The following is a 25,067-nucleotide window of genomic DNA, read 5'->3' as shown; positions in this document are numbered from 1 at the left end:
CACACCAAGAAGTATCTGTGAGCTGGCTGCACAGCTCGCAGGAAGGCAGCCTGCTTTGCACAGTCAGCCTCGAGTCGTGCTTGACAGACAAGGGAAACTGAGGCAGGAAGGCGTCACGAACAGTGCGGAGGTGAGATGCCAGCAGGGAGGTAACAGACTGGCTCTTGCAAAAGATGTTTTCCTTAGGAAAGCAAACTCTGAAGGGGCACTGGCTGCAATAAGCCCAAGCACCGAGGCTCCTGGGCTAGCCCAAAACGTGCAGTGGTACAGCCCCATCCTTCTCTTTGCTTGGACTTACGACCCTGGGAGGGATCCACACAGAAAGGGATGCTGAGACCCACCGAGCCCCCAGCACACCTCCATTCCAAACCCACATCCAGGCACCGCCAGAGGAACAGCTTGGGCATTTGTCACACATTCAGGGTGCGCACCGGGCAGGGAATAGATTCCCACTGTTACTCATTATAAGGATGCCATTTCTAACTTCTTTTGCAACTAAGAGGTAAAAATTAATGGGTTCCCCTCCTCTCGCCACACCCCCAGCCCCCAGCCCGAGTGCTGACGCAGCGGGAACACGCAATGACTAATCCTCCTTAAACCCTGCTGAGCGAAGCACTAGGGAGCTTGTTTTTTTCCAAGCCCACATGACATTTGGCACCTGCAAGAGAAAAGTCAGGGGCACAGCATCCATCAGGGGCACAAGTAGGGAGGTCCAGGACCCAGCCTGGGGCTGGCTCAGCCTCCAGCTGCCCCAGAGAAGGTGGTAGAATGGAACAGCTCTGATGCGATGATGTGGATGGCAGCCATCCTGCCTCTGCACTGGAGGGCTTGACCCCTCTGGCCCTTCTGCCTGTTTTCTTCTACCCCCATGCAATTTCTCAACTGGAACGGTGATTTCTCAACACTGAGTCTTGAGGGCGTTTTCAAAACACGAGGCTTTTCAGAGGCTTTTCAGATGCTTTTCAGGGTGGGTCTGTTACTGGAAGGCTCCTAGTTTACTCTCATGTGGCTCCTAGTTTACTCCCATTCCTGATTTTTTGTGTCACCATCTGCTAGGGACATCGACAGAGTCACCCGTGGGAAGTGAGAGAGTGGCTCATGGCAAGCAGTGGCACCAGCTCCAGCTCCCTGCTCCATCCTGGAGGGCTCCCGGCGGTGGGAAGTGGTCTATTTTGGGCTGAGATCCCCACCAGGACTGTAGCATCTTTGTTTTAGGGAATACTTATCAGGTTTTGGTGCTGTAGGAAAATGGTGTTTTGCAAGCCCCTGCCTGGGGAAGAAGCCTGCTGCCTGCGCCATGCTGGGCAGCACCTCCTCCAGGACAAGCTGCCCAAACTGCCCCAAGGCTGGGAGCGCTGAGATACCAGAAAGTCCTTTGGGTGATTTAACAAAACAGCCCTCTTTGCTGTCCTATGGGCAAACAATTCTCTTTATTGCTCACAGGGAAGATATATACAGGGGAGAAGGTTTGTTCTGACGTTAAAATGCATGGTGTCGGTTGTAAAAAGGAAGGGAAAACAGGGAGAAGAGAGAGGATTTTCCATCAGCAGCTCCCCAGAGGGCAGCTGGGGGTGTGGGGAGGTCCCAGGCACCCAGTGTGGACCCCTCCACGCCTGGGGCAGGTCAGCACCCCCCTGGGATGGGGGACATCAGCCTCCCCAACCAGGTAGGGTGACCACCAGGCAGGAGAGGTGGCATCTCCAGACCTCTCCCGGGAACCAGCGTGGGCGCCACTAGTGGGTGGTGTGTGTCCCGCTAGTGGGAAGGGAAAAGATCAGGAGATGGTGGTGCTGTGGAGAGGTCAGGCAGCTGCTGCACCCGGGGGATGCCAGTGCAGAGGATCCCTGCGAAAATGCCCATCGCAACAGCGGGAAGCAAAGTGAGAGGTGGAAAGAGGGCAGCCAGCTGGGGTGCCTGCTACATGGCAGTGGTGATCACCTTCTCCTCCGGCTCCAGGGTGTTCTCGTAAGCGTGCTGGCTCTCTTTGGACCTGCATTGGGAGGGAGAAGCACAGCGCTGAGCTCGCCCCCAGCAAGACCAGCCTCCCCAAAGCCACCACCGGAGCCCTGACCTTGCTGGTGCCAGCCATGCATCGAGCAAGGGGTGAGGTGGGGAGGGTGGGAGGGGTCCCGCTGCCAGGAGGGAAAGCCAAGCACAGCGTGGGAATTGCTCTAATTCCTAGCAAGGGCTGTTTTGATAGTCAATATCTGCTGACCTATGGCCACTTTTGGTGGTTTTCTCTGTTTGAAAGTTGTGATGTAGTATAAGAAAAATGTGGTGTGGCAGGTTGCAAGGTGGTGAACAGACCATGGGGCTCAGCTGCAGGGATGAGGAAAGACTAGGGAGGAGGGGGTACTCCCTCACCACTCTCTTAGTCCCTGGAGTGGATAACAGCCCCAAAACCAGGTGCATGGGACATGTGAGACCCCAAGTGGGAGAGACTGCAGCACTGCAAGTCTGAACTGTCCCCGGGGGATGGAACAGAGCCTGGGAGCCATGTGGAGGAGGTCTAAGCAAGTCTTTCACCTGAAGTTGGCTGCAGCAGTTAGGTATTTCCCTTCGTGACCATTGGACATGACAGCCTCCTGCTTGTCCTCGACACTCACCACCGTCTCGACATTTTCCCTGGAGAGGGAGACAAGAGCAGCTGAGACAGAGAGACAGAGGGGCTGTGCCAGGGAGCAGCTTGCAATGGTGATGGCAGAGAGGAAGGGACTGCTCCGACACTACAGAGACAATAAGGAACCTGGATGTGTAATCCTGGCCTCAAACACCCAGCACAACCCCCTTCCCAGCAAGACATGGGTAACAACAGATGCCCTCATGGCAGGTTTGCAGGGGTCATGCCCAGCTGCTGAGTGCCAACCCATGTCTCTGGAGTTAGTACTCCCAGTGCCAGCCTGGCAGGTAGCAAGACTCATTTGTCAATACATGGGATTGTTTTCTCCTGCTAACTGGTTTTTCCAGTCTTCTTCTGTGTAATCTGTTGCAAAATATTCCCTATGGGTCCCAACTGACAGACAGAAATGCCGAGGCTCTGCCAGTGCTGCAGCCCTGGCACAGGAGGGGTGTACATCCGCACACATGTGCAAAGAAGAGCTGTTTGCTTTCAGATGTGAGTCTGGATCACTCGAAGAAGGAACCACAGCACAGGGATCAGGTCTTCGACCTTAGCTGGAGCCCAAAAGCTCAGCTCTGGAGTAAGCCATGCCCCAAACAGCACCAGGGGGGTTTAGCTGTGGAGGGTGGGCACAGGTCCACCCAGTGTGCACATCCCTGCCTTCTCCAGCACTTGCCCAAGGGCAATTTCAGAGGCTTTTCCGAGGAGCAGACTGGCATAAACAGGCAGTGGCTTGAGCTGATAGCTGCTGTCACAGTGACAGTGCAGAGCTGGCAGTGTGCCAGGCTGCCGAGCCTCGCTGCCCACTCTTCTGAAGAGAGGCCAGATTAATTAAAACAAGCCACCGTCCCCCCCTCTCAAGCCCTCCTCAGCATCCTCTGCCTCCAGGCTGGGAAGAGGCAGCCCAGCCACAGGCAGAGGTAGGAAACACCATCCCTGCCTCCCACTCCATGGGCTGTGAGCTCCTCCAGCCTGAGGACAAAGGTTCCTCTTTGAGAAACAAAGACTGCAGTTGCAGATCAGACCATATAAATATATATATCTCTCTCTTTACATTGCATTATGCGTTGGCCCTAAATGCATCCCAAAGGGCCCCCTGTAAAGGCACCTAGGGCAGAAGTCAATCTGCTGAGCATCGGGATATACCCCAAGTCTCCATGTGCAGATCCAAGAAGATTCCAGCACCTTAGGGTGCAAAGCCCAAAGTGCCCATGCCACTGGAAAGAAACTGGGAACCCAGCTATAAGGCACTTTCAGTCCTCATCCCCTGTTGACTTTGGGCTCAAACTCAAGATCAAGTTACTGCAACTTAGCGAGTGGGCCTGGGGCAGCGAGCAGGAGCCTGTGGCTTTACTTGGCCAGCAATGGACCAGAGGTAATGGTTCTGCCAGAGCCTTTTCTGATGAATGAGGCCACCTGGTTTGCCTGTGCTGTGGGCTCCGGGTGGAGACAGCTGCCACGGCTCAGCTACCTCCCTCTTCTCCCAGCTCCTCTCAGTGCCTTCTGATGACATGGCTCGCTCTGCTTTGCAAACGAAGCTGTTTTGGGCTTGTTTTCCAAGGGATATAAGGCACCTGGTAACTGCACCCCCAAATTCGTAGGAAACCAGGCTCAGGCCAGCCCCTCAAGACACATGCCTATGCACACCAGTCATGATGCTGCAGCTCTGCCATCCCCAACGCAGCGCTTTCTCACTGCAGCACCTGGACAGTGCAAGCTTGAACCTGGCAATAAGTAACAGGGAGCAGAGACCAGGACAGGGAGAAGAGAACAGGGAGATCAGCACAGGGAGTCTTTGCTCTCTCTGCCTGGGTCCTGGCACAGTGATCACAGTGTTCCCAGTCCTGGCACGGGGATGGAGGCAGCTGGAAGTGACCCATGCAGAGGCAGCTAAGCCCAACCCAAAGCAACCCGTGGGGCTCCCACACTTACACTTTCTCCTTACACCAGAGCCTATTAACCACAAAAGCGATGGCCACCAAGACTAGAAACACAACTACTGCGATGACACCCTGTGACCATGGCTGGAGATTGCCCCGGGCTGCAGAAAAAAAAGAGGACACGTTAGAAATACACCTTCAGGCTTTATCTGCCAAACTTCTGTCCAGCTTTAGCAACGTCCAGCCAAGAGCTGGGTCCTGCAAACCCAAGCAGAGCATGTTGCTGTTAATTCAGGCAGATTCACCTGGGTGACAGCAATGAAATAAAGTGCAAATAATGGCAGTTTCACTGGCTTTTGCATGTGGACCATGTTGCCTTGCAGCTTTGGTACCCCATACATACATACATATATGTACGCAGTGGGGCACAGATGACTCTGGGTTGGGGGGACAAAGGACTGGGGGACATGGAGGGAGGAAGGGAGAGTGTTTACCCAAAGTGACAGGGGAAATATGGCAGAGGGGTTTCAGTAAGATTTTTATTCTCCATACCCAGGTGCCACAGACATCTTTCCTGGTTTTCCAAATACTGCCCAGCAAAATAAGGACCCCCCAACAGGGATGGTGTAAAATTCAGTTGTCACTCTTATGGTTCTTGGTGTGGATTTCAGCAAAATGCATCATTCAACAAGTTTCCAGAGCAGCAAACTGATCTATGATGGGAAACTGAAGGGTGAAGTATTCAGAGCAACAGCTTTTAGCACAAAGGCCAGGCAGGGCTGGCAGGGGGCCAGGCCATAGAGGGGCAGGAGCAGGCTGCAGCATCTATGGCCCGGGATGGACTCACAGGTTCATTTTTCTCTAGCCAGACTTGAGCAGTGATCCAGCCACAGGTAGGAAGGCTGTGAGATATATTCCTGTATGTGGGAGGAACTCAAGGGCAGGGCGATGAGAAGAGGAAACCTTGTCCCAGCCCTTGCTGGGACAGCTGCTCCCTGCCTCCACCAGCTTTGGGGTGATGGAGCACTCAGATGCAGTCAAACCCATCCTTAAGTGTTGTCACATGGACACCAAAAGGAGACCTCGCCCATGCAGACACATCCCTTTGGGATTAAATTACTATTTATTCAGGCATGGCTTTTCATCCTTGTGTTGATCAAAACACCAAGCCTTGCACATAAATGAGCTCCATCTGCACAGGCAGATGGGGCAGGTGGGGGATGCTACCTGCCAGCCTCGGACCACTTGGACCCAGCCCCCACCACCAGCACCTGTGAAGCTGACCTGCCACAGGATGAGTGAATTGGTACATCAGCCTGACTAGGGAGCTTTACGCCAGCTGAACACTTCATCTGTCTCACAGGAGACAAATCCCTGCTATAAGCAGCAAATAAACTTTACTAGCAGCAATAAAGTTGGGCTGTGTGCTCCGTGTGTGCAAACTTCTCATTCACAGCTGCTGCTGCTGCTGACAGCCCTCATCTCCTTCCTTTGCTTTTGGGGAGGCAGAGTGCTTTTTGGTAAGACCCCCAGCTCCTTGAGTCTTTACTGCAAGAGGCTTCTATTAAAAAAAAAAAAAAAAAAAAGAAAAAAACCAAGCAACCCACAAAACAAAGCTCTTTTTAACTCTTGGAAGCAAAATCAACCTAGCCAGCTGACTCACCACCTATGCCAGTCCGGAAAATGGTGGCACCCCCAGGGCAAGAGGCTGCAAGAGCAGCCCTGAACAATGTCCTTCAGTCCCCCACTTCCCTGCAGAGACACTTGCCATGTTTAGTGCAAGGTCCCAGGGCCAAAACTCAAGCGGGAGGAGCTCAGATGGAAATTGCCTCTTGCATCAAGGTGTTTCAGCTGAAATCCCATTGTATTAGCAAGCTGCTGGTGGCAGTGAGGCAGAGCAGGGTTTGGTCCCCTCCTGCCCTACCTGATGGGCAAGGATGCTCACGCCCCTGCTGCCCACCACCCCCACGGGTGCACCCCAAACACACCTACCTATTGCCTCCAGGCTGAGCTTTGGCCCGCTCTGCTTCCTCCTCGCTCTGCCCTTGGCTGTTATCTCAGTCACATTTATTTATTAGTTGTGCTTTATTTTTCCTGCCGGGGTCAGGGTTTCCCGCCCAAGCCTAGGAGGGGGTGGTCAGGTCCAGCCCTCGGTGAGGTTTCTGCTGGGCTTAACGGAGTTCAAGGTCAAGCAGGGAATGAAGTCAGCAATGACTGAAATCGCCAAATGTGCATCTCATGATCTTCAAGCAAAGGAGGAGAGAAGCGGTAGGAAAACTCCTCCAAGCATCTATGCTCAGGAAGTACTGAAGGTTTTTGCAAGTGAAACCACTCAGGCAGCTATTTCCACCAGATTTCAGAGCATCCAAAAGCAAAAGGAAAAATACCAATCCAAAATCAAGTGGTTCTGGCTTTGAGAGACCACAGAAAGCCCAGCGGCAAGGAGAGGTGAGGATGGCAGGGGGAGCAGCCAGTGCCTGCACATCAGGCTGAAATACCCCCATGGGAGCAGGGAACTTGCACATGCATAAGAAAGGAAGAATGGGAACTAGGCAGAGGCAAGAGCTTGATAGCATCTTCTCGGGCAGCAAGTATGTGGATGGCAGCCCTGGGGGGCACCACCTGTCTGGAGTCCCACCAGAGCACACCTCAGTGCCCTGCCAGGAGGGATGGCTTAAAAGATGAGTCTCGCCTGTGGAAACAGGACTGTGATTCTGCAAAAATGCTTTACTAGGGATGTGCCTCGTGGGACAGCCTGTCCCTTGGGCTCTGCCACCTCCTCTATGTTTCACACCATAGCAGTGATGTGGTTTTCCCTCCCAAACAAGTTATTCTAGGCCAAACTAAGCAATGCGGGATCTGCAGCCCCTGGCAGATGTGTATCAGTGTCCACACATCTGTGATTACACCTGAGACCAAGGGAAGTGCCAATGCTAGCTAGCATAAGCCCTTGCACATGTTTTAACCCTGTTTCCATGCTCAACGGCTGGTTTGAAGACATAGACCTACTTTTTGATCCATCTTCCCCAAATGCTTAGAAAGCATCAGCTGGCCCCTGTCTTTTGCACTCTCTGAGGAAGCCATGCCAGGCTCTGATACTCATTAAAGGGTTGGGGTTTTTTTCTCTTTCCAGGCAACAGCAAAACTTTCAATCCTGCTGACAGGGTAGACCCTAGACTGTTAAATCCTCAGCAAATTGGTAAACAAACACAGGAAGAGCGGTCAGGGCTGGGGCATCAGAAGGAGAAAGGGGGAGGGAATTTTCCGGGACTTTGGCAGCATCAGATGAGTTTTAATTACTACTTGTTATTTCTAGCATTAGGAAAGTCCTTCCACAAATTTCCTAAAAATAATGTTCTCTATTAAGTCTTTGGGAAGGGAACGGGAGGACGGCTTGCAGAGGAAAATATTTGCTCCCTCACCTCAGCAATGATCAAAATTACAGATTAACAGGAAAACCTGTGAGCTCAGAGAGCGACCCAGCACAACACTTGCTCAGGGACAAGAGTGAGAAGAAAGAAAAAAAAAAATCCTTAAGAAAACAGATTACTCATCTCAGTGCACAGTCCTGCTGGAGGTAAATCAGAACTGCTTTATCTCCATGTAAGCAGGTAAGATAAACCTCGGATGGCCGTTTCAGCCTTCAGCAAAACAGGTAGAAAGTCTCGGTGCTCCGGCAAGACGTCCCAACCCACCGGACACCCACCCGTCCCCACTGCCCACTGATGTGAAGCCGGAGGTAAAGCTTAGGCAGGAGTTGGGATTTATTTTTTTTTTCTCTTCCCAAGAGGCTCTTTAACAGTTGTCCCTTGCCCCCAAAGCCACCCCACCGAGCAGCTCCTGCCTGCCCGGGGCTCTCACACCTTCCTGCCTGCCCCTGCCTCAGTTTCCCCGGGAGGGCAGGCAGCCTCCTGCACTTACCTTCCTGGCAGCAGGCAGGCTGCAGGGCCAGAAGCAGCCCCAGGAGGAGGAGGAGGAGGAGGCGGCGGGCGGGCATGGCGGCAGGCAAGGCCACGGGCTCTCAGGGTGCGGAGCAGCAGCCGGGCGGCCCCTCCTCGCAGGGTGCTGCGCTCGGGCACGCAGCCCTCCCACGGGAATGAGCGCCTGGTCAATTATCAAACGTATTAACGAGGGAGGCTGATGCTCACACCTGGTTATTCAAATCCTGCTGTGGGAAGGGGTGGAAGGAGGTGCCTGTCTCCTGCTGGCGGGGAATATGGGGCACGGTGACTCGAACCTGATAGTCCCCTTAGGGCGTGGAAGGGCACACAGGCACAAAACATTTACATCGCCAGGAGGAAGAAAGACACCCAGATGGGTAAGTCTGTGGCTTCGGTGCTTGGGGAATGTGGCTGAACAGGACCTGGGTGTCCCCCGAGTGTTCCCCCTTGCAGCAGGAGAGCCAGGGGTCCAGCGACGCCCCAGCTCTGACATCCCACCCCACCCCACGGACCCCAAGTCCTGGAGATGCAGGGAGCTGCCCAGCACGGCCCCCATGCGCTTCCTTGCCCTTTCCTTTTCAACAAGTGTCATTAACAACCCAGCAAAACACATCTGCAGCTTAAAAACATCCGTTAATAAACCAGACTTGATGCCAAGTACTGCCTCCCACCTCCTAAGCCTTGTTTAACGGAGAGATGTTAAATAGCGCAAACTTGGCATTCATTTTATTGAGCCTTCAGGGCTGTCTCCAAAATTTCTTAGACACCAGAAGAGGTAGAAATACCTGAAGACCTGCAGCAGACAGCAAGGCTGGCCCTTCACATCAGCTGGGCAAATGCTGCAGGACAGGGAAGACTGCAGATCCCGAATTAAGCAGCTTCCCAGACCATGCTGGGTGTGGATGGCTGACAAACCCATTCTGCAGGAAGAATAAAAGCTATTTGGCTTCACAGCTGTGCCACTTGAGTTATTCCTGAAGGGAATTTTAAAATTGTGAGCCAGTGGTTTCATTGTCAGTCTTCCTGTGGTGTGTCATAGCATCCCTGTAAGCCCAGCCTGCAGGGCTGCTGAGCATCCCCCTCATAGCACCTGAGCTCCCCAGCTTCTAGGTCAGTCGTCCCCCCGCCACGGACCCTGCCTGGGTGCCAGGTCCCCATGTGGCCACCCACAAGGGACGCACATTTGGGAACATGCAGCACCCTCAGGAATACATACCCATCGTTGCGGATTGCCCTTCATCTCTCCTCTTTCCCTTGTATCTAGAATGATGTAGTGTATCCTGAAAACAAGCTGGACCTGGCTTGAGCTGTACAAGACTGAACACCACTTCCCGGCTCTCTCTTAGATTCCTTTCCATGGCCAAATCCCCACCTGCAACATGGGGTAATCCCATTCCCAACCCTCCAGTTTTTACTTACGAACTCCATGGGGTAGGGACTCTCCTACTGCACCCAGAAAGGAAGTGGCACAACAGGGACCTGCCCATAATAAGGCCCTATAAAATCGGTCTCATACTGTAACAGAGAAAAAGGAATGGCTGGTGAAGAAATAAAAATGAGAGTGAACTTTGCGTTCCCCATGACTTGCTTCCACGTTATCTGTCTGGGAAAGCACGCAGAGCTTGCAATCTTTGCTGCCTGCTTGTTATCATAGAATGGTTCAGGTTGGAAAAAACATTTAAGATCATAAAGTCCACTAGCACTGCCAAGTCCACCACTAAACCATGTCCCCAAGCACCACATCTCCAGGCCTTTTAAATGCCTCCAGGGATGGTGACTCCAACACGTCCCCACACAGCCTGTTCCAGTGCCTCACAGCCCTTTCGGTGAAGACATTTCCCCCAACATCCAATGTACACCTCCCCTGGTGCAACTCGAGGCCATTTCCTCGTGTCCTGTCGCTTGTTACGTGGGAGAAGAGACTGACCCCCACCTGGCTGCAGCCTCCCGTCAGGGAGCTGTAGTGAGCAATAAGGTCTCCCCTCAGCCGCCTTTTCCCCAGGCCAAACAGCCCCAGTTCCCTCAGCTGCTCCTCACAAGACTTGTAAGGTCTCTTAAGACCTTCACCAGCCCCGCTGCCCGTCCCTGGACACGCTCCAGCACCTCAGTGTCCCTCTTGTACTGAAGGGCCCAAACCCAGACACGGGATTCGAGGTGCAGCAGGGGGACAATGACGGCCCTGGTCCTGCTGGCCACACTGGTTTGGATACCAGCCAGGGTGCTGTTGGCCACCTGGGCACACCGCTGGCTCCTGTTCAGCGGCTGCCCACCAGCCCCCCCAGGCCCTTTCCCACCGGGCAGTCCCAGCCCCCTGCCCCAGCCCGTAGCGCTGGTGGGGCTGGTGGGACCCCAGCGCAGGACCCGGCACTGAGACCTGTAGACCCTCACACCACTGGCCTCGGCCCATCGGTCCAGCCTGCCCAGATCCCTCTGCAGAGCCTCCTGCCCTCCAGCAGATCCACACTCCCACCCAACCTGGTGCTGTCCGCAAACTGACTGGGGGTGCGCTCGATCCCCCCCCAGGTCGTCGATGAAGACATTAACGGGCCTGGCCCAGCGCTGAGCCCACCTCCTGAGGAGGCCACCGCCTGCCCTCGGGGAGCCCACGGCAGCCCAGCCGTTCTGCTGACCCCTCCCCTGACTTCCCTGAGAACCAAAACCTCTGTCATTTCGTGATCACCGTGCCCCAGACGGCCTCCGACCAGCACGTCGCCCACAGGCCCAGCGGTGTCGGGAAGGTCCCTGCCACACGCCCCAGGGACCCCCCGGGCTGTTCCCCCTGCTGTGGTGCATTTCCAGCAGGCGCTGGCAAGTTGAAGTCCCCCAGGAGAACAAGAGCTGGCGGCTGGGAGACTTCTCCTGGCTGCATATGGGATATTTCACCTGCCTCTTCCTCCTGGTCGGGTGGTCTGTAACAGACTCCCACACCACATCTGCAGCTGTTACTTGACTCTTACCAAAAGCCCAGCAAAACACTAGCTGTTTAGAGCAGAAGGCTTTATCGGCAGATCAGGAGTCCTAGAGAAGCCAGTTCTGCTGCTGCCCTTGGAAAATTCAAGGTCTGAGACATCTCTCTGCTATTGCTACCCACGCCCAGCCATGCCTGGGGCTGTGGCAGGTTGCTTAGTGGGTTCCTTCTGCTCCTCCTCCACATGTACTCCAGGTTGTGTTCTCACCCCAGAGCCCTGCCCAGCCCAGCATCCCTGGGCTGATTTTCCAAGGATAGGAATATCTCAAGGATCCACCCATATTCTATGATGTGCTGGGGGGACAGGACATGACAAACCACACACTGAGATGAAGGCAGAGCTGCTGTACCTTCCAGACAGGGGTCTTACTGTTGGGTCCCTCCTGAGGAGCAAATAACACTTTACCAGTGCACATTCCCACATTTATAGGAAATTTAATTATTAAATTGTTTGGGGCTTGCTGATGAGGCCAGGGAATTGCTCGTTTGCTGCTTGTTTGCTTATCTCAAAGCTCCCCTGTGCTCCAATGCATCTTCTTTAGCCCAGGGCAGCTATCAGGGAGGTATGTGCTCTTGTGACAGAAGCTGGCCTGGCACCTGCTTGGGTGCATATCCCTGGGTCCTGCCTAGGGGGTGTGAAAAATAGCAAGTCACTCCAATGGCAGCAACCTTGTTGCAGGGGCAAAGTCCAAAATTTTGGTAAATATTAATGTCATTCTGGCTGTGGCTTGGGACCTGCAGAGATGAGAAGCTATGTGTTTCTGCTGCAGCATGCTGGAAATCTTGCTGTCTCTCTCATTTAAGCCTTCAGCATCACCTAGCTGTGGTGACTCAAAGCCCTACAGGTCCATTTCACAGGTGAGGGCAAACTAAGGCACAGAAGGGCAAATCACCTTGGCAGTATTTAGTCAAACCCAAGTGGACCCAGAGCTAGCTCAGTTCTTTCTTAGGGACCCATGTGAGCAGTTGCCTATACAACAGGTCTAGTGTACAGCAAGTCTTCGAATTCCAAGATTTATGCTGATATTATCTAAAAATCAGTGGGATTTTCCCATAAGAAATATGAAAATTTTAGCCAAAATTAATATTTGCTCAAAGGAACATTCCTGAGCCTAAAATGTGTTCCTGGGTGAAACAGCTCAGAGCACAGATGCTAGTTCCTCTTTGAAAAACATTGTGGGGCTCTGTGTTATATAGGAGATCATCTTTTTCTCCTTCACTTCCTTCCTTCTTTTCTTCCTTCCTCCCTACTTCCTTCCCTCCTTCATCCTCCACATCTCTCAGAAAGACCCGTAAAAATAAAGAAAATATGAGAGTGAGCCTGAACATCCCCTGAAGAAGAGATTGTATTTTTCCTAGGGGAAAAAAAAAAAAAGATGAATTTGTTCTATTTTAATAGCTACTCCAAAAAGAAAAACAAAACAAAAACCAATTTTTAATTACTTGTTTCTTTCAACATTTGCCAAATATTCCTTGCCCCAGAATTCTCTCATTTCCCATCAACACTGGCTTTCAAATCCTGCCTGGGATGGATGCTTTCAGGGGAGAGCCAGGAGATACAACCACTATGAAAAGGGCATATTTTTTTTAGCCTAGCGTGGATAAACAGCAGTGGAAAAAGGCAGCCCCTACTGAGGCTTTTTATCCATCACAGCTCTGTACCTCACTTCCCCTCTTTAAAAATGCCTTTAAACAGCAATATGTGTTCTTATTTACATGCTGATGAAACCCCCGCTGTCAATGGTGTGGCAACGGGGCATCGCCCCACACTGGCTCCGTTCTCCCACTGCCAGCCTGGGGTTCAGCTGAGCCGTTTGCTCCCTTATTGCACACACACACACAGAGCCAAGGAGAAAACACACCTTTCAGCATTTTATTAAACATTTCATTGGACCATTCCTGAGTCTCCCAGAGCTGATGCTAACTGCAAGCCTTGATTAAGCAGTATGGAGAAGGGGGTGACATGGTGGTGGCCATGATCCCTCCTGGACCTTTGTTTGGCGAGGATGTGGATTTTTCCCTTCCCCCCCCAGGCAGCCTGGATGCTTCAATGAGGTCAGCCAGGACCACTCCTGGCAGGACACTCACTGGGAGCTGGTACCCAGCAGCCATCTGAGATGGGGCCCAGGCATGGCCCCAGCATCAGGCACCAGGTATGTGCTTAATTTTCCCTTGAGACCTGCTCAGTAGCATCATTGTGGTCCGTGCATGTTTCATGGGACCTTCTGAATGATGTTCTTTACACCAGCTGATTTTTGGCATGGATCTCTGGGCAGCATTCACACTGGCCACCCTCTGTGCTGGGGCCTGATGCTCCTGCTCCGTACATCTAAGGACAGCAATGGGCTCCCTTCTCTATCCAGCTGTCTGCACACAGCTGCCAGGATTTGTCCTCTCTGAGCTCCCCGCTCCTCCATCCCTGGGGTCGATAGCTGCCAGGGGTCTGACAGCACATTCACATTCAGCCTGGGGGCCCGCAACCTTGGAAAATTACACTGAGAAAACACCTACCTGATCTGTCCCACCTTGCTCTGGGCTGGGAGGAATCAAACTAAAAATCCCTGAAACACGAAGAAAATCCATCTGCCTCTGATCTGCCTTATTGCCAGGGGATGAGCCTGCATCCGTGATTCCCCCTTGGCTTTCCCATCTGTTCAGAGGGCATATTGCCCCCCTAATCATCTCTGAGCACAGGGGGAAGTGCCGCTGCATTGCTGGAGTGGCAGATAGCCGGGTTCCCAATACGTGATGCTCAGAAAGGGAGAAGGGAGCTGACTTCACTCTGGATATTCCCTCCTGCCCAGTGATATTGAATGGATTGAATAATTTACTATCCGATCATCTCTAATCTTCATCCCATAAAATCAGCAGCAAGCTGGGAGGGTTTTTGAAGCCTCCAGCTGCATTCACTGATAAGACATGAGGCAGGAAAGATTGGAAGCCCATAAAAATGATAATCTCAGGCTTCACTGTAACTTGGTGGAAGGGTTTTCTCCTGTCCTTTCATTAAGGATGGATTTCATGATCTTCCTTAAATAACAACAAGCCTTCTCACAAGGAATCTCCCACCCAAAAACTGATTGCATCGTCATTAGGAAATGGGAGGCAGAGAAGCCAGAAAAAAATAGCTGGAGCACAGGTTAGAGCAATGGCCAGGTCCCTGCAGAGTAGATGGCACCTGCCTTTATGGGGCGGGAGGAGAGGCGGGACTGAAAGTAATTTCTGAACACAGAGAGAAGCTCTAGGCACCAGGGCTCTGCCTGGGAGTCAGGCACAAGGGCCATGCCAAGCTGCTGGCCACAAGCCTGACCACGAGCCTGGCTGTAGGGCAAAGCTCCATCCTCCTCATCCTGCACTTCCTCAGTGTGAAGAGAAACATCATGTCTCATTTCAGTCTGGCTTGGCACAGCATCTTCCTCTCTGGACCCAAATTTGGTGAGTCTGGCTATTGCCTGGGAGAAGAAAGGACCCAACTCATCAACTACTTCCATGTGAATCTCAACCAAGATGGCCAAGAGGAGGAGAAGGAAAGAGCTGGCTGGCTTGGTGGGGGTGGACAGTTTCAGGAAATAATTATCCCAGATGCCAGAATAGTAGAAAATTAAAAGTGTAAACTATAATCAAATGTTAAGTTGCTTTTCTTCTGCTAATTGAAATAATGTTTTCTCTGCTACCCACCACTCTACCCCTTTCAGATGCTAATCCCTATCAAACATGGACTTACAATTACAAATTCATAGGCATCTTTCCCAGGAGCAGAAATTGCTTTGCCCTGTAACCTCTAAGATGAGGTCTTAATAGGAATTCACGAGCAGTCGCTGGTAAAGCTTCATTAGCCGGAGAGAATAGACAAGGGCAAGTTGCAGTGCTCCCTAACCACTCTAGGGAAAAATTAATTTAAATTACTTTGTAAAGTAACAAGGCCAGATAATGTGTTTCCTTCTCGGATTATTGTTTTCTGACACCCTAATGCGCTCATAGATTAGGTTGCTTTGCCTGTCTGGATGGTGGTCCATGCTAAGTTGTGGTTTATGAAGAGCAGAAACCTTAGGAAGAAGAAACTCTGACCCTTTGGGCCAGAGCTGGATGGAGACAGGGTGAGGATCTGGCTGCTTCTCACCAGGCTGGGTTGCTTGGAGGCTGTTGAGGAGGCAGGTAGCAGCCACCTGCAGCACAGATTCAACACAGCCTAGAAAAGAAACCTGGCTATTGAAGGTGACACTTCAATGTTTCCCTGCTTGCAAACTGGTCCAAGCCAGTGGAAGGAGTCCTGCTGATTTGGGGCAGCTCTAGAATTGCTTCCTGGAGGCCAGATCCTGAGCGATCTCGAGCCCCCTGCTCCCAAGGGCTGGACCAGCATGGGAAACCTCTTCCAGAAGCCACCATCCCTCAGCAAAGGTACCAGCGTGGGGCTAATTCTCAGTGAGCTAACACCTAAAATGCACTCAAATATGCTAAAAAACCAAGCCTGCACCCCCAGGATGGGGGGACTGTGATTTCACACTCCCCCTCCATCCTTTGCTAAGCCTCTCCAAAAGGAGCTATAATTCTCTTCCCCTGTCTCCAGGCTGGATGCTCTCCGTTGCTGGGCTTGCAATTTGGTGTAGTTTTATGGAGCTTTGCAGCGAGCCAAGTGAGGGGCCAGGGGCAGATGCAGCAATAAGAGCTTGGCAGAGAGGGGCTCTGACTCTTCCCAGCACCCTGGGCTCGCAGCCGGACTTTGGTGGGCGCTGCCAGCGCCCGGCGTTATTAACCTGAGACTTGTCACACAGAATGGGCCAGTCTGGCTAAATCCTCTGGGGACACGAGCATCATTCAACGAAGAGACAAAGAGTTCAAAGGGCCTTTCGGCAACAAACAGCGCTGATCTTCCCAGCTGATTAAATAGGTTCCCAACTGATCTGGGAGTCCTAGGAGACCAAACTGAAGCTGGGAAGATTTATGGGGAGCTACCTGAATTAGAGAGGGAATATATTGATTTTATTCCTGGCTTCTGAAGGGGATCGCTGGGTTTTTTTCAGAGCAAAGATAAGGCTGGTGAGAGCTGCATCAAGACAGAGAGGTAGATTGGGAGGTAGAAGGATGGATGGACTCCCAACCCATCTAATAATTTTCTTGTTCCCACTTATCTGGGGGAAGATAAAAACCCCGTGGCACCCGGACCTACCTTCAGTCATTTGCCCATCCAAAACTGTAACACTTCAAAATGGGATTATAACCCCCAAGGATGAGATTTTATGTCACCCCAGCTCCTGCAGTCACCTGAATTTCTTTCAGCCCCATCAGTAACCCATTGCCCACCAGCCATGATAAATTCTGGACCACCTTTGCTGGTGGCAAGCCCTGTGTTTTGACAACTCTGAGAGCAACTCAGTGCACCCTTGAGTCCCACTTGGCTTTGCTGTCTCATGACAGACAGGTGCCAGCCTCCTGGAAAGAAGAGGAGCATCAGGGAAGGCCTTGCCCCATGAGGAGGACACCCCTGCATGACCCTCTGGGTCGCCAACTGGTAGAGAAGAGCTAATTTCAGTAGGACCCCCTTGCTCAGCACCATCTGAGGAAGATGCTTTCCCTTCTTCAGCCCCTGCAGACTTACTGGGCCAAAAGAAGGGCCATGGGCAGCGTGAGGAGCACCCCAGTACAGGAGATCAGCCTAAGCATCCTTGAACCATGGGGTTTAACCTTCCAGAGCCCTGCCAGCAGGCACTAGCCCTATTTATTTCCATGCCCATCAGCAAAAGCAGCACGTTTTCAGGTAGCATCTCTCTCCTCTTCCTTCTCAGCAAGGGAGCTTTTGCCTTGGCATCCGAAGGGAAAAAAATAAGGGGGGGATCGGCAGTGAGCAAAACACATCTAATAACCTCCACTTCTTTTCAACAAGCTCCAGTTGTTGCTTTACAAGTGTACTCCAACCCCGGCAAGTGTCAAACAAAAGCTTCCCTCTCCTTCTCCGTGCCTGTTAAACAGCCTTATTATTTCAGGCAAGCTGCATCTGCTGGGTGGCAGCCGCGATTACCATAACACAGGGGCAGGATTTGGCCTGGATGCTTCACCCTTGATTCTGCAACAGGCGAAAGCGCTGGGCTCGTCGAAAAATAAAATGAAAAATAAAGGGGGAGGGTGGGGAATCAAATGTATGAAGTCACTTTTCTGGCTGCCACCCAAGCAAACAGATGCAGGTAGTAGAGAAGATGGGAAAAATCATGTCATCTTCTGCTCTGAGCAGCAATTTCTGTTGCTGGGGAAGGGGGTGGGAGGGACATGGCGAGGCCAGAGGGATTTCATGTGAGTCCAAGGGGTGAAAGAGCCATTTCTCAGAGTACATTGAAGTTAGGGGAGCTTTTGGGAGCCTTAACCCATTCTTGAAGGCTTGGAGGCTGCCAGCCTCAGCAGGATGCTGCTGCAGCTGAGCTGAGTACCATGAGTTGGGGACAGGGAGCCAGGGTGGGAGGGACGGGATGGATAGGAAAGGGCTAAACAACATCGAGCTGTGCCGTTGTGCCACAGTGGCTGAGAACAGGCTGCCCTTGAATTCAGCCCTGAATAGGTTTTGAGGACAAAAGGTGAAGACCCCCAAGAGATGCCTTTGCCTGGGATTGAGGAAGAGAGGCTGTTTCCAGGACTGGGCGGGCTATTAATTAAAACTCAATAAATAGCAAGGTGTTGTCACAGCCACCAGCGCTCCCACTGGGAAGAAGAAGCCTTCGCAGGGTCAACTCACCCTTGCAGAAATCCCTGGGCACTTGGGCAGCTCCCCTGGCAGAGCCAACGGCGAGCTGGTGACCACTGGCACAGAGCCCATGGCCCCCACGTCCCGGCAAGCACCAAGACCTCCAGGGCCTGGCTGAGCTGGGGGGAACACGCCGGCTGTCCCAGGCTTCCTCTGTGTCTTCCTACCCCAAAACTCTGCAGGAAAACAGCTGCAATGTTCAAATACAGTGGTTGTAACGTAAGGGTTGGCAGCCTGTGGTAACCCCATGGGGACCTGGATTGCTGATCAGCATGGGTGGGAGAGGGAAACGGGGAGAAGGGGGGAAGGGGAGAATGGGCATGAGGATGGGGATGGCAAGGGCAAGGGGAAGTGAAAAAGGAAGAAGAGAGAAGGGGGTAAGGGAAAGGGGATGGGGATGGGGATGGGGAAGGGAAAAGGGAAAGGGAAAGGGAAAAGGGAAAAGGGAAAGGGAAAAGGAGAAAAGGAAAAAGGGAAAAGGGAAAAAGGAAAAAGGGAAAAGGGAAAAGGGAAAAGGGAAAAGGGAAAAGGAAAGGAAGAGGGGAAAGGACAGTCTTTAACATACTTTCTTTGGAAAACGCCAAGAAAACACTAAACCCTTTTACGAGACCCCGTTTCCGCGCCCCCCACGCCCGGCGCTGCGCTGCCGCGGGGCGGCGCCCCCTGGCGGGCGGGGCGGGGCGCGCCCGCGGGGGTGGCGCTGCTGCCGCTGCCGCCCCGGCCCCGCCGCGCTGGGCTGGCAGGAAGCGCTCGGCTGCGGTCGGCTTTGATCTGCCGTTTATCTGCGGCGAGGGGTTCCCCGAGACCTGTTCAAAGGAGGCGCCGGCCCGGAGGCTGCTGCCCGGGGAGCGCCGGCCGCCCCGTGGGCTCGGGGACGGGGCTCGGACGGGACCCGCGGGTGGGACAGGCCCGCCGGGACGGGGACACGGGGACGCCCCCTGGGGCCACGGCACCTCGAAGACGTCGAGCTCCTGCTGGAAAGCAGCCCCGAGCGCGCAGGGGAGTGGCGGTGGCATTGCCGTCGCTGGGGAGTGTCACCGTTGGAGGGGACAAAACGTGCTCCCGGCACACGGCCCTTCGTGCTGCCCGGGAGGGTGGAGAGGGGCAGCTCGGAGCGCGGGCGCAGCCGGCTGGAGGGTGGCCCCTGGGATGGGGCAGGCAGCCCCCCACCCCACGCCAGCCCGGGCAGGGGCAACAGCTGCCACCTCTGGCACACCGGCAAGCTTGGCCCTCCCTGCCGCCCTCGGAATCACCCTGGGAAAAGCATCCGGTACCTGCTTGGGATGGTTTGGTGCCACCTGACCTAGAAGAAGGGAAAAAGCAGCTCCCGGTTTGCTCGGATGAGGCAGGGAGCAGCTTGGGAGTGATTTCTGCTGGTGCAACAAACAGCGTAACCACCCTGGTGGGGACAACCGGCAGGGGAGCGTGCGAGGAGCAGGGGGGACACATGTGTGAGCATGTCGTGGGCTTGAATGGCTTAAAAGACTTCTGCAGGACTGCATGTTCGCATCCATCCAAATATCTCTATTTAGGACTGTCCTCAGAGGTGCATCCACAGATGTGCCCACAGGTGTGGGACGTGCAAAAATTAGCACATGCATTTGTGAGGGTGTTCGTGCCCCATCACACATGTCAGAGCACATGGGCCATGCATTTGTGAGCAAGTCAGTGTGCACACTTACCCATCAGGTGCCTGATCTTGTCCATGGACAGGTATTTGTGGGGTGAGTAGGTTCGTGATTCCTTGTGCATGCAAGTGTCTATGCCAATGCATGACTGCTACGTGAAGCCCCACATTGGAGCTGCAGCCAGGTTTGTTCCTCACCTGCTCCCTGGCCCAGCCTCTGCAGGGCACCAGTTCACCCATTGCACATAAGCCCAGCACAAACAGAGCCCCCCAACCCCGAGGAACAGCCTCCCACCCACAGCGCCCACGGCAGCACGCTACTAACCAGCTCTGGCTGCCCCTCAGGCCACCCGCGCTGGCCTCCAGGTCCCCTCTCAGCACATTCCCAGGGACGGGGCAGATGGCGTGCTCAGAAGAGCGATGCTGCATTGCTGGATGGTTGCAAGACACACGACTGGGAGAGTGTTGATGTGTTTTATTTCAGCTCCAGCAGCGTGTGAAGGGATGTCTCTCTGGTGGGGTGCGAGAGAAGTGCTCTGGAGATGGGACAGCTGCTGTAAAGCGTCCCCTTGCTCACAGGCCCTTGCAGGCAGATCTTGGATGGGCAGTGGGTGAGATGGTGGCTAGACCCTTCAGACATGCAGGAGGACCTTGCCTGTGGTTTTGGTGGGCTCTGGGCAAACCCTTGGGGCAGCACGGTGCTACTCCTGCCCTGAGGGCTGTGCTGTGGGTGATGATGGCGGTGGAAGCAGGACAGTGACAGGACAGAGCTGGCCCCACTCCCTTCCCTGGGGCTTGGCCACCTCCCCAGCTACACCTCCAGGGTTGGATGGGCTGGTGTTCTCTGCCACAGACACAGGGCCAATGGGGCATGTGGCCAGCCACGCTCCGCTAGCCACTCTAGGCTGTGGTTCTTGGCGTATTTGGAGCCACTTACTCCCCACAAGCCCAGACCAGGGTTCCACATCAGGGAGGACTATGGCTCAACCACACCTCACATAAAGACCCGCCCCTTTCACCTGCTATCAGCCTGCTCATTTCACATGATGCGACCCAGGATGCTCTGCCATGGGCTCTCCCAGATGTCCCTGGGCAAGTCCACAAACCTCTCCCAGCACGGACAGCAAGTCACCTCCTCCCCTTGTTTCCAGCATCCCTTAAGTAACACAATGCCAGAAGAAAGCTGCCTTTCAGTTTGCACCGTGCACGCACCAAGGGAGACAGCACCACCACGGCTTTGATAGCCTCTTTGCCACAAGCCGTTTGCTGTAGGACCCATTCCCACTTTGGCATGGCTGGGTTAAGCTGGTACCATGCAGGATTTAGCGGAGAGCTGGGCAGGGAGTGAAGCCCCTGGCCCCAACACGTGCTGCCGGGCAAGCTCAGCCCCGGCACATCAAAGTGCCGGTGCAGTTTTAACCGTGCTCCAGACGCTCCCTCCCATTTCCTGCTGGATTCCCGTCTCGCTCCCCACATCAGCAAAACAGAGTGTAAAAATAGAGGCTGGGCTTCACCAAAACACAATAGTAAATTGTTCCCCGGAAAGGTCACCAGGGCAGCTGAGAATAGCTCTGAGAGCAGGGTAAAAGGAATGTCTACCGGGGGGACAAGTTTGGACCCCCCACAGGAGGTATCCTGCATCCCCATCAGTGGTGAGGGTCCCCCCTCCTGAGCCCCCAGGGTCTCAGAGTGACCTTGTCTTCTCCCATGTACCCTCAGCCCTGCTGAGCCACGGAGCTCCTCCAGCACCCAAGAATTTGGATGGGAACTGAAAAAAATCAATGAGCAAGAAATAAGGTGAAAGTAGAGGCAGGAGGACCAGAGAGGAAGAAAAGGGCTGGCAGGAGAAAGGGGATCCCGCTGGCTGCTCATCTCCTCTCCGCTGTGACAGCACAGTGTCCCCTGGGCACTGCTGGCCGGCTGCAGCCTTTGTGTGGCAGTGGGAATGTCGGGGATGAGCCCCAGGATGAGGAGCATATCGAGCAGTCCCAGAAAGCCATAAATTACTGCCTCCTGTTGTCACTGGCCTGTGATAGTGAAGAGGCAGAGCCTTCCCATCGTCTGCTGGGGTGGGAATGTTTGGGTCCTGTCGTTTCTGTGAGCATATTTAATTCAATAATGTGGGAATGCTCTTAATGAAGCAGGTCCTTGCTCTTGGCTTCGGTGGTGTTCCCAGGCAGGGGTGCCCGTGCAGGCTGCCCTCAACATCGCTTTGCCAGAAAGGCTGTAATTAAAGCCAGATAATGGGGCTTGAAAATAAAAGCTGCCCAAATTTGGGGTGATTTTGGGTTTTTGTGGGTTTTTTTCATTGTCTCGGACATAGACGTCCCTCCCACCTTCTCTGGTTTCTTAAATTCAATTTTATCTCAATGCCACTTCCCCTCTGCTCTCGCTCCCCGGTGTCATCCATGCAATGGTAAGGCAAATATTGTGCCACCAGAGCCTGAATGTCAGCCAGGTTCCTGGGACACATTAGAAACATGGGTGAACAAAATACCTTTAAATGCACCTACTTCGAGTTTTTAAAGAAACTGCTATTTGCAGAAAATTTTCTGCAGTAGGAGACAGGCCAAAACCCCCATCGCCTTGTGATGCCACTGCTGGGAGGTGAACCCCTGTCCCAGCCAAGGGCAATGCCACCCATGGCACCCAGGCTACCACCCTGTCATTGTGCCTGTGTGGTAGAGATCAGGACTCTAAGGTGCTTTTCCCAACTTTCTCCTCTGTTTTGCATAAACAAACAAAAAAACAGGTGGGGTTGGGGTTTTTTCCCCATATATTTAAATCCACAGAGCTGTGCTCATCACCACTTGCAACACAAGTTGCAGATGATGTTTGCTACCTTCTGTGACATTTGATCTTGGTGGCCAAGCAGCAGTGAGGTCCAGATACTCTGGAGAAGAAGGTGCTGGAAGGAGCACTTCCATCATGGCCAACACAGGGCCACCAGGCACCCAGCTGGGGACATGTCCCTGGAGCCTGTCCCAGCACGGTGGCTCCCAGGGTCTCCCCATCCCTGGGGTCCATCAGGAGTGACGCATGTCAGCCATCCCACTGCGGAGCGGGTGGCATCAGCATCCTCCCAGCCCTTTCTGTAGGCTATAGAGCTATTTATTAAATATATATGTGCAGGGAGTGGTTTGAAACCTTCACCTTGAGGATGCTCTTCCCTTTACTGGTGGCAAAGGCCACATGGCCATGAAGGACATTTTAAGTGAAGAAAGAAAAAAAGCAGAGAGAGGAGGTGGAAGGAGAATTGTGCTGGCGATGGAAGGAAGGAGGGAGAGGGCCGGGAGGTGGGAGGGAGAGATAAGCAGTGGGTGAGCTATCAGCTCTGCCGGGCTGGCAGCAGGGCTGGGGGTGGGGGTTAAACCAGCTGTGCAGCCGTGATCGCCCTACCCCAGATAAACACCCAGCAGCCACCCGCTGCCCCACACCCACCCAACGCCTCATCCCGGTGCCAGGGATGGAAACCAGCCTGGCCCTGACTGTGGGGGTTTACTCAGACTGGCAGTGAGGGCCCCCATGCCTCTAGCTTGGGGCTGTGCCTGGACAGGTCTCCCCACAACCCCCAGGTCAGAGCTGGAGAAGGACCCCCCCTCCTCTTTCACCCATGGGGGAAATGTCACCCAGAAACTCTAAAAGCAAGGGTTGCCTGCCAGGCTGCTGGTCATGGGGGGGTTTAGCAGATAAGCTTGTGGGGGGATGCTTTAAGAAAGCAAGGGATGCTCTAAAAGACCCTGCTTAAGTAGGTAATGACTCTGAAAATCAAACAAATTACAGACAAGAAAATACCTGCGGTGCCATTCCTGCTCATCTGCTCCATGTTATGGGTATGGTGCTGGCCACCATCTGCAGCATGGTGCTTTAGTTATACACACATACATACGTATTTAACATATATATATATACACACATGCACATGTTCAACGGAGCAGTTAGCCTGTAAACACTCCCTAACTAATGTTACCAGCTCAATCAGTTTTTAAAGTATTTGTGCATATGGCTGCGATAACAACTTCTTTTTTAAAAAAAAAAAAAAAAAAAGAGGAATTACTGTCGTTGCCTTTAAATTGTGGCTGAATGTGTGTGGGGTGTGAAGGGAAGCAGCATCACCCCCGGCAGCCCCCTCCTTCCACATCCCCCTCATCAAAAGAGAGGAAAAGTCCATCAGAGGCTTTGGGGGACCTGCAAATAATGTGCTGGGGGTAAGGCCATGGCAGCTGGTGACACTCGCCTGCAGCGGGGGGATTGCTCCACCGCCCGTCTTCCTTCCTGCTGGCCCCGCACGCTCTTCCTCCCACTTGCTCTCCCTGCAAAAGCCCAGCCCAAGCTGGACTGCATGAGCCAAGCAAGAAAAAAATTAGCAGATCCTTTTGCAAGGTTTTTGCTGCCTGTTGATGACTTTTGATGGCAGGGGGTGGGCCATCCTGGCATTCTCACCCCACGATGTCCAGGAATGAAATATCAAAGCAGCAATGGATCTGAGTGACGAGGTGGGAGAGAGGCAGACAGCAAACGGAGGCTGCTTTGTAAAACTTTATTTAGAAATATTCTTGATATATTCATTATATATATATATTTATATATACACACACATTACAACAAATGTGTTTTCTAAATAGCACATCCACAGTGGGTTGAAACTCAGGGTACCAGGTCTGGTTACTTTGTTTCTGCAGAAAAAATGCAGAAATCCCAGGGGAGGGTGGCAGAGAAAGGGATGGGGCTTAAAAAAACCAAAAATCATAAGGCAGGAATTCACTCACACGGTACATTGCCCCAAAACACTGTTTCCAACAGAAACGGGGGGCGATGGTCCACACAGCGAGAGATGAAGCAGGCAGGAGGAGAGGTGGGCAGAGGAAATGTACCATTCAAATCACAATTAAAGTACAACTGTACATACCCCGGGAGACCTACGGTGTGCTCTGCTAAGGGCTATGAGCATGGGGGTGTTAGGGGGTGCCACCAAGGTTGTACCATTTTCCCAACTGTTCAGCTACCGAAAATTAAAAAAAAAAAAAAATAAACCTGTGGGGAATAAGGGATTTCTGAGTATTGGTGATTTCTTCTTGCAATAGTTTAATAAAAAGGGTGTAAAACCCCCACCTACCCCACCCCAGGGTTATTTCGAATGCTGAAAACCAAGAACGGCTTTTACCTGTGTGAACAGCATATCCCCCCCGTTCCCGAAGGGTCCCGCCGCCCACCTCTCCTACCCCTGGTGCTGGCAGCAACCCAAACCCTTTCCCCAGCATCACTCCATCACCCGCCAGCACCTCTCCCCAGGCCCAGCCA

The 25,067-nt window shown here is 53.1% G+C and overlaps 1 protein-coding gene across 2 annotated transcripts; it reads right to left on the bottom strand.

Moving 5' to 3' along the window:
- Positions 1 to 1,411: 1,411 nt before the first annotated feature.
- Positions 1,412 to 23,742, bottom strand: PDZK1IP1 (PDZK1 interacting protein 1). 2 transcript variants are annotated; one of them, XM_056356448.1, is made up of 4 exons: positions 23,562 to 23,742; positions 4,553 to 4,661; positions 2,527 to 2,625; positions 1,412 to 1,990 (listed from the first exon to the last, which is right to left on the bottom strand). In XM_056356448.1, the coding sequence occupies exons 1-4, from the start codon at positions 23,590 to 23,592 to the stop codon at positions 1,918 to 1,920; spliced, it is 312 nt and encodes a 103-aa protein (XP_056212423.1). In that variant the 5' UTR covers positions 23,593 to 23,742; the 3' UTR covers positions 1,412 to 1,917. The 2 variants fall into 2 exon arrangements, with proteins under 2 accessions (XP_056212423.1, XP_056212422.1); XM_056356447.1 differs by lacking the exon at positions 23,562 to 23,742 and adding an exon at positions 8,422 to 9,359.
- Positions 23,743 to 25,067: the final 1,325 nt, after the last annotated feature.

The sequence above is a fragment of the Falco biarmicus genome, chromosome 11 (assembly GCF_023638135.1).
Source record: "Falco biarmicus isolate bFalBia1 chromosome 11, bFalBia1.pri, whole genome shotgun sequence".
Classification (NCBI taxonomy): domain Eukaryota; kingdom Metazoa; phylum Chordata; class Aves; order Falconiformes; family Falconidae; genus Falco; species Falco biarmicus.
Note: the sequence above shows the minus strand (reverse complement) of the source record. Positions and strands in the feature narration are given on the sequence as shown.